The sequence below is a fragment of the Ostrea edulis genome, chromosome 1 (assembly GCF_947568905.1).
Source record: "Ostrea edulis chromosome 1, xbOstEdul1.1, whole genome shotgun sequence".
NCBI lineage: Eukaryota > Metazoa > Mollusca > Bivalvia > Ostreida > Ostreidae > Ostrea > Ostrea edulis.
In genome coordinates this window covers 81,577,514-81,587,513 of record NC_079164.1, presented here as the reverse complement: position 1 = coordinate 81,587,513, position 10,000 = coordinate 81,577,514, and the positions used below count along the sequence as shown (strand labels likewise).

The 10,000-nt window shown below is 31.7% G+C and overlaps 1 protein-coding gene across 5 annotated transcripts in view; it reads right to left on the bottom strand.

The window, feature by feature from the left end:
- The window catches only part of LOC125678969 (voltage-gated potassium channel subunit beta-2-like), a 45,978-nt gene that overhangs the window by 21,955 nt on the left and 14,023 nt on the right, over positions 1 to 10,000 (bottom strand). For 3 of the 5 annotated variants that reach the window (XM_056162762.1, XM_048917813.2, XM_048917797.2), the window contains exons 4-8: positions 9,148 to 9,185; positions 6,398 to 6,477; positions 5,791 to 5,853; positions 430 to 519; positions 202 to 245 (exon numbers count right to left, since the gene is read on the bottom strand). In XM_056162762.1, coding sequence (XP_056018737.1) covers positions 202 to 245; positions 430 to 519; positions 5,791 to 5,853; positions 6,398 to 6,477; positions 9,148 to 9,185 — 315 coding nt within the window. The remainder of the gene's footprint in view (positions 1 to 201; positions 246 to 429; positions 520 to 5,790; positions 5,854 to 6,397; positions 6,478 to 9,147; positions 9,186 to 10,000) is intronic. The other 2 variants (XM_056162765.1, XM_048917804.2) reach the window with 1 other exon arrangement.

Genomic DNA, 10,000 nt, shown 5'->3' with positions numbered 1-10,000 from the left:
GTAATAACAAGGAACTTAACACAAGACATGGTAATAACAAGGAACTTTACACAAGACATGGTAATAATGAGGAACTTTACACAAGACATGGTAACAAGGAACTTTACACAAGACATGGTAATAATGAGGAACTTTACACAAGACATGGTAACAAGGAACTTTGACTGTCGAGGTTGCCCACACCCTCGTTGTAGTGTTTACCTTCAATGATATGTTTCCTGGATAACCCCCTCTCTGTTTCAGCCCTAAAAAAGATTTAAATCTAGTCAGAACTTCAACTTAAAAATCTAACTACCAAAAGTACTCGAGAGTCCATACACATAGACTTTGTCTTGCTTGACTCAACAGCATCTGACTGGAATTCTAATTGCTACATTTAAACTATAAACTCAGACAAAAGAAACTACTACTGATGTACTATGATCTTACTTTCCGCCCCAGTACAGTTTGGTGGAGATGATGTAGCTTGATCTTCTCCACGCTTTTTTCTTCAGAATCTTCCCCAAGGTAATTTCTGCTCTGAAAAACACAACAACAAAAAATCACCTAGTATATCAAATCATCTGTTATAACAAGTAAAACAGTGCATATTCATTATATATTCAAATGATCTAAAACAAGATCTTAAATAAAATGATATCTCAATGATGCAGTGAATGAAATGAGACTTTTTTCAAACATTTTCGATTCAATTTAGATGATGACATTTGTTTATGAAAACTGTATTCAATCACCAGTCAAAGTTTAGTTTATCTTATTTATCTAATTTTTCATGAAAATGGTGATGGTAGCTTGAGAATGACATGTCTATTAAACATTTTCTACTTTATTGTATCTGTTATTAGGAACAGCCCTATAAAGTTCTATAAGGTGCAAATATTCTAATGCATTTTCTGTATTAAATATAAATCCATTTATTTAGTAATTACTATGTGTGGTAACATGCTTTTAGAACTATAAGTTAGAATTGAATCTTGATTTAATACAGTTAAACCTCGGTATCTCAAAGTCGACAGGACTGTGATAGAACTTCGAGATATCCAGGGGTTCGACATAGTGAGGGTTCTTTATTTTTTTTAACAAACTTTACTTATTACATGTAGTCGTGGTAGTGGATGTTTACTAAGCTCGCTTGTCGTTTCTTCTACATATTCAGCAATAAAATCTTTTCTTTTCCTTGAATCTCATATCACATTATCTGAAGCATATATTCTACCAAGAACTATCAATTCTAAGTACCACGTGCCATTGTCAGTCATTTTATTCATGAACAGAAATCTGTAGTGCATTATAAATATAAAGTTGAAATGCATTTTAATCATTATTTTTATTGGCAGTATACGAATGTTAACCTCATTTTATGCAGACGAACAGGATAAAATCTAACATGCCAAGGAAAATACACTCATTAATCTCCGAGCACTGATTTGAATGCTGTGAGTCTTCAATTTTCTTTTCACACCAACAGCAGATAATCTTAACTATCCCTCCAGGTTGGTCACCAGATCCTTCATCAGATTGATTATCTGCCATGATGATGCATACTGGTGATTGAAAAATCTGCAGTCTTTTATAATGAAAAATGAATTTTAATTCCATTAAATCACAGATTACAAATCGCACTATCCAGTAGTTACTGGCTGAAATGTGTAGTTACTAACCTAAATGTGTAGTTACTATCTTAAATGTGTAATTACTAACCTAAATGAGTAATTACTTATCTAAATGTGTAATTACTAACCTAAATGAGTAATTACTAACCTAAATGTGTAGTTACTAACCTAAACGTGTAATTACTAACCTTAATGTGTATTTACTAACCTAAATGTGTAATTACTAACCTAAATGTGTAGTTACTATCCTAAATGTGTAATTACTATCCTAAATGTGTCGTTACTTTTCTTAATGTGTAATTACTAATCTAAATGTGTAATTAATAACCTAAATGTGTCGTTACTATCCTAAATGTGTAGTTACTAACCTAAATGTGTCGTTACTAATCTAAATGTGTAATTACTATCCTAAATGTGTAATTACTAACCTAAATGTGTCGTTACTATCCTAAATGTGTAGTTACTAACCTAAATGTGTAGTTACTAACCTAAATGTGTAATTACTAACCTAAATGTGTCGTTACTAATCTAAATGTGTAGTTACTAATCTAAATGTGTAGTTACTAACCTAAATGTGTAATTACTAATCTAAATGTGTAGTTACTATCCTAAATGTGTAGTTACTAACCTAAACGTGTAATTACTATCCTAAATGTGTAGTTACTAATCTAAATGTGTAATTACTATCCTAAATGTGTAGTTACTAACCTAAATGTGTAATTACTAACCTAAATGTGTAATTACTAACCTAAATGTGTCGTTACTATCCTAAATGTGTAGTTACTAATCTAAATGTGTAGTTACTAACCTAAATGTGTCGTTACTATCCTAAATGTGTAGTTACTAACCTAAATGTGTCGTTACTAATCTAAATGTGTAATTACTAACCTAAATGTGTAATTACTATCCTAAATGTGTAATTACTAACCTAAATGTGTCGTTACTAATCTAAATGTGTAATTACTAACCTAAATGTGTAATTACTATCCTAAATGTGTAATTACTAACCTAAATGTGTAGTTACTATCCTAAATGTGTAATTACTAATCTAAATGTGTAGTTACTATCCTAAATGTGTAATTACTAACCTAAATGTGTTATTACTTATCTAAATGTGTAGTTACTATCCTAAATGTGTAATTACTATCCTAAATGTGTCGTTACTTTTCTTAATGTGTAATTACTAATCTAAATGTGTAATTAATAACCTAAATGTGTCGTTACTATCCTAAATGTGTAGTTACTAACCTAAATGTGTCGTTACTAATCTAAATGGGTAATTACTATCCTAAATGTGTAATTACTAACCTAAATGTGTCGTTACTATCCTAAATGTGTAGTTACTATCCTAAATGTGTAATTACTAACCTAAATGTGTCGTTACTAATCTAAATGTGTAATTACTAACCTAAATGTGTAATTACTATCCTAAATGTGTAATTACTAACCTAAATGTGTAGTTACTATCCTAAATGTGTAATTACTAATCTAAATGTGTAGTTACTATCCTAAATGTGTAATTACTAACCTAAATGTGTAATTACTAACCTAAATGTGTAGTTACTATCCTAAATGTGTAATTACTATCCTAAATGTGTCGTTACTTTTCTTAATGTGTAATTACTAATCTAAATGTGTAATTAATAACCTAAATGTGTCGTTACTATCCTAAATGTGTAGTTACTAACCTAAATGTGTCGTTACTAATCTAAATGTGTAATTACTATCCTAAATGTGTAATTACTAACCTAAATGTGTCGTTACTATCCTAAATGTGTAGTTACTAACCTAAATGTGTAGTTACTAACCTAAATGTGTAATTACTAACCTAAATGTGTCGTTACTAATCTAAATGTGTAGTTACTAATCTAAATGTGTAGTTACTAACCTAAATGTGTAATTACTAATCTAAATGTGTAGTTACTATCCTAAATGTGTAGTTACTAACCTAAACGTGTAATTACTATCCTAAATGTGTAGTTACTAATCTAAATGTGTAATTACTATCCTAAATGTGTAGTTACTAACCTAAATGTGTAATTACTAACCTAAATGTGTAATTACTAACCTAAATGTGTCGTTACTATCCTAAATGTGTAGTTACTAATCTAAATGTGTAGTTACTATCCTAAATGTGTCGTTACTATCCTAAATGTGTAGTTACTAACCTAAATGTGTCGTTACTATCCTAAATGTGTAGTTACTAACCTAAATGTGTCGTTACTATCCTAAATGTGTAGTTACTAACCTAAATGTGTCGTTACTATCCTAAATGTGTAGTTACTAACCTAAATGTGTCGTTACTAATCTAAATGTGTAATTACTAACCTAAATGTGTAATTACTATCCTAAATGTGTAATTACTAACCTAAATGTGTCGTTACTAATCTAAATGTGTAATTACTAACCTAAATGTGTAATTACTATCCTAAATGTGTAATTACTAACCTAAATGTGTAGTTACTATCCTAAATGTGTAATTACTAATCTAAATGTGTAGTTACTATCCTAAATGTGTAATTACTAACCTAAATGTGTTATTACTAATCTAAATGTGTAGTTACTAATCTAAATGTGTAGTTACTAACCTAAATGTGTAATTACTAATCTAAATGTGTAGTTACTATCCTAAATGTGTAGTTACTAACCTAAACGTGTAATTACTATCCTAAATGTGTAGTTACTAATCTAAATGTGTAATTACTATCCTAAATGTGTAGTTACTAACCTAAATGTGTAATTACTAACCTAAATGTGTAATTACTAACCTAAATGTGTCGTTACTATCCTAAATGTGTAGTTACTAATCTAAATGTGTAGTTACTATCCTAAATGTGTCGTTACTATCCTAAATGTGTAGTTACTAACCTAAATGTGTCGTTACTATCCTAAATGTGTAGTTACTAACCTAAATGTGTCGTTACTAATCTAAATGTGTAATTACTAACCTAAATGTGTAATTACTATCCTAAATGTGTAATTACTAACCTAAATGTGTCGTTACTAATCTAAATGTGTAATTACTAACCTAAATGTGTAATTACTATCCTAAATGTGTAATTACTAACCTAAATGTGTAGTTACTATCCTAAATGTGTAATTACTAATCTAAATGTGTAGTTACTATCCTAAATGTGTAATTACTAACCTAAATGTGTTATTACTTATCTAAATGTGTAGTTACTATCCTAAATGTGTAGTTACTATCCTAAATGTGTCGTTACTTTTCTTAATGTGTAATTACTAATCTAAATGTGTATTTACTAACCTAAATGTGTAGTTACTAACCTAAATGTGTAGTTACTATCCTAAATGTGTATTTACAAACTTCAATGTATCCATGCTACGAGACGTGTCATCCACACATTGGCATTGATTTAATACACACGACCCTCTTCTTACATAATCAAAATTAAGAAACAATTTGGAGTGATTACGGTGCAATTATCTATTGATCTTGCATGGGGACACATGTAGTTCATGCGTGACGGACAGGTGTTCCTATCAGGTAGATGTGATCCACAGAGTAGGGCACATACTATAAACATTAAAAATGCTCACCTCACAGACTTGATCAGTAGAGTGGCAAATTATGCGAACTTTGAGACAATACAGGTGATTTAAACTCATAATTTCACTTTGTGTTAACTAGCGTATTTGAGATTACCGGTACAGTGTTTGACATAACACGGTTTATTCAAATCATTTTTATAGGGGGTTTCCTTGAGACTGCAGACTTCTTCGAGATATCCAGGTATTTGAGATATCCGTTTTCGAGATACCAAAGCTTAACTGTAACAAACATACTAAACATCAGTGACATGCCTTCTTAGAGGCGATTAGCTGCAATTGGAATTTCTTGCATGATAAACATGGTTTCCTGTGCAAAATGTAAAAAAAAACAGACATTCCAAGTACATGAAGTATACGTCAGTCAGTTCTACTATACATTATACAGACTATGAATTCTAATGGACACTAGTCCACATCTAAAACGGTAATCCTAAACAAAAACTCTCTCATCATGCAAATAGCAACAGCGTCTCGTTACATGCATACATCTGGCCATGCATTGCTTTGTGGTAGTGCAGATTTACATTCCTTCTTTTTTTTTATCCAGTGACGACAGAAGACAAAAATGTTCTTAGGTGTGGAGCGGTGACTTGGCGTTTCTTACCCTTGGCTAGTTTCCTCTATAGCCTCGTAAGCAGAGGGAGGTAAATCTGGGTTGTCGCTTTTGCTATACAGACAACATAAGGATTAAAATCGTTGTATATGATATGCACACAAATGAATTATATGTGTCAATAGGCCATTGATGCCCCTCCCATTTGCCACACTATTGACAAATACATGCCTGTTTCTCTGAAGATATCCTGTGTTGAGTGTAACAAAAGCTAGCCATTTATTTAATAAAATAACATAGTATGACACACAAAATCAATTAAAAACACGACCACAGAATTTATTTTGAAATAGTCCCTGTAAATGTACGCTGTATTCATGAGGCGTTCCTATGTTAAAACTTAGTACGATGTATTTATTAATCAGAAAATTTACTCTCTACAGGTTCAAATTTCTATGGTATACACATCAAATCATGAGTCACATATATATATGCTAAACTGCATTCACTGTCACACTGGCCTCCAACATTCAATAAATATGATATACAAAAACTAGAAAAAAAAGATTAATGCAGGTCTAAGGAGAAATTGTTTAACAGATTGGGAATATACATAAGGTTGATCCACTAAGATAACTCACGTTCAGTAAATACTTACTTTCCTGCAGCATAAACTTCAGCAGTGTCAAAGAAGTTTATTCCGCTTTCATACGCCAACGTCAATATTTCCTCAGACACCTAAAATACATTGAATGCTTACTTATTTTCGCTAATTAAAACAGTCAAATTTTACACAATCTAACACCTGCATAATCCATTTAACTGTATAATTTCAACTCAAATGTCTTTACTTCATTTTGTTTATACTCTGGAATCTGACATCCTGTCTATCTCAACAACCTGTCTAACCTGACAACCTGTCTAACCCGACACATATTAAAAAGATTTCACAGTACCTACTGAGATTTCAACAGTTCAGGATCTTCATTTTAACACATCATGTATTGTCTATATCTAGAATTGACATAATGATGAGTACCTTGCTTGCTTGACATATTAACTACTATAATTATAACAGTTTTGCAATAATTAGCATGAAAATATTTTGTCCACCCTTATTCCAAATCTTCATAAATCAAGATTTGTAAATTAACCATTCAGAATGTGTTTCCTGCTGCTAATGACTGTCATCCCTATCATCTACATGCACGGCCACAAAGTAATTGAATCCAATTTTCAGGTTATTAACATGAAATGCTAACCTAGGGTTTGCTACACTAAAAATGGAAATTTATGACTTAAAAAAAAAAAGTGATAAAAGTTTAGATTTAAAAAAAAAATTAAAAATTACTTTATTGTTTGAAACTTGTTTTGGGTCCTAAAAATATTCAAATACATATGCTATTTATTTTCATTTCTGATGTACAATCTTTTTGACAAATCAAAAAAGGGGGGTAATTTTTAGCTCCTTAATTAGCTCGAATTAGTTCATCGAAAGGCATATGCAATAGGACAAATTTATGGTACTTTTTGATAATAATTTTAATTTACTTTCATAATAAAAGATGCACAGCATTGCACAGCAATGAAATAAATGCTATATATGACAGATATGTAATGGTACAGTGAACATTAAATTTCTTAAAGATCATTGGGATTATCATACTGTCATCAAACATTCTCCAAAGTTTCAGTTTATTTCCACTGCACCCATGCAGTATCATTGCTCAAGATGGAGATCCCCCTAAGTCAATGTCCAGAACTGAGAAGACTTCATTCATCAAATACTCCCTGGTTACTTATAATTTTCCTACGAGTGATTCATCACAATCCATCATAGTCTTGCTGTATTAGGCTGTCTTATACATAGCAATTTATATCATATGGTGAAAATCTATACCGCTCTCTGAATCCCTGTCAGCGACTTGAGCCTGAGTAAAATCAAATGTTTTCAATCAATACACACTATGCATAGCCAAGATTCCAGCACGGCCTGGCCTGTTGTCTTATCGATCTATGACATCCTGTGAGTTTTTGATCAACATCTCTATGTCTATTGTAATTGTTAAGAATGTTGACCCTTTATACATTTCATTTGCATTACAATTTAGAGCTATATATTGATTATTCATATCTATGAAAATATCTTGACAGCTCGCAAATGATCTGTACTGACATGTACCTATCCAGTGTACACAACATGTCACACTAATGGTCTCGTGTGAAAATATCTGGACCAACACCACGTAAAATCCATCAATCCTTTTGTACTTCCAGGAGGGAAACCAAATAAATCGCTTAGTAGTGTGTATTTGAAACCCCAAGAAAAGAGTTGTGAATGTGTGCTGAGTTTAAACACAAGCTTTACACACTAACAGCCTAATAATGGCAAGGTTTATTGTTTTAAGACTCCTTTAGGTCTTGCAGAGTGAGTCTTCATACATATTGCATGTATATTTTACACTTGGGCTTCACAGGTCTGCAGCATTAATTAATTGACATGAAATTGCTTTAAGCAAACTTGGTCCCAGGCTCCGGATCAATATTCAATAGAATACATCTACAAGCTTTAAAATTGGCGTGCTAGGAAAATTAGCTTGATGACATTTCATTTTTGAGATATTGTGACTGAAATACAAAAAGGTATAAAATTTCCGCTGTTAGATAATTGTGCTCTTTTTAACATAGACTAAGACTATTCATCAAATGTTGGTATTTGTACAGAACAAAGACATTTCCGTTTAACAGAGTTACATCACAGGATCTTAAAAAAGTCTTTTTCATTATTTTTACAAAAGAAAATGATCTTTATCAGCTGGAAAAGTTGTGGCATATGAAAAAATTCTTATGAAACCATACGTAAAAATATCACATAATTTTTCCTAAGAAATATTTGATATAAAAATTGCTTGATTTTTTTGTTCGTATCAGAAACAAGATTTCCTTTGTCATATATATAACAATTCTCATTTGATATCAAATGATAAAACTTTTGTATCATTTAGGACATTTCATCGGCAAGTTACAAAAAAAGTAACATGATATATTAAGACATGTATAGACATGTAATTACAGAGAGATGTGTCTTTTACATAAAAATCAAACGTGGAAAAATTTCTTGTTCTAAACTGAATTTTTATGAATTGCAGTTATAACACGAACACCGTTACGTGCAGCATCCCCTTGCAGCTGGGCACATACTTTATAAACTGAACATTGAATTTAATGCATTTGATATCTGTGTCACACACCCACCCACCACACATGCAATACTGTATCTCTCACACTCCATAGCAAGGGGATAATAATCCATCAATTTTAAGAAAGCACCATAATGTGTGGTATTTCCGTTTGCAGACAAATATTTCTAACATCATCATGGCTTTCAGGAATGAATTACAGTCTCACCTCATCTGTAACTTGTCCACCAAATGTCACCCATGTCCCTAGAAATAGAAAGAGAACAGATCACATGTGGGAATAGTACTCCCGTTAACAATTGTTAGTGCTGCGGCTTCACCATAAATTGCTTTTGTTTTAGCTTGATGTGACAATGACGCAACAATTTAAATCAGGCCAAAAAATAAAACACGAATTCCGCTCGTGACATCACTTATCTTTATCATATACTTCTGTAGAGAATTTATATTAAACTTCAATCTACAGTATAACATGCTTATAATGAACTCACGCTTACAGTGCAGTCATTTTCACTCCTTGTAGTTTTAGAACATATTGGATATAACGAATTACGTTAAACAATACAGGCAATTATATTACTTGGGTTCAAATTTACTATTAAAAAGTAAGGGTAATAGGGTACCCAAGTTCGCCAATGAAAAAACAATAAATTTGGTACTTTGAACCGTGGCAATATAATTGCCTGTGGTTTACAACAAATCAAAGTTGTGTGTCCCCAGCATTTTGTTATTTATAAGCGTGATTTACTGTGCTAACACCATTGGAGTATTACTGTGTCTGCACATTCATCTAGCCTTGCATAATTTGATACACATTATGGCCTTATCCTCCCCTGGGTCATAGTTTGAAAAACTTAAGGAGGTATATGCTACACCAGAGAAATTTGATATGGGTGAAAAGTGGAGGATATGTACAACAATATTTTGAAATTGAAAACTTTCAGATCTACTTTATTTAGTCAAAAAATACAGTTTTAGTTGATAGCAATCTGAGAAAAATTAAAAACCCCTGCTGAACTCAATCCCGCGATCTACAGTTCAGCAGTTGACATGCTAAGCTA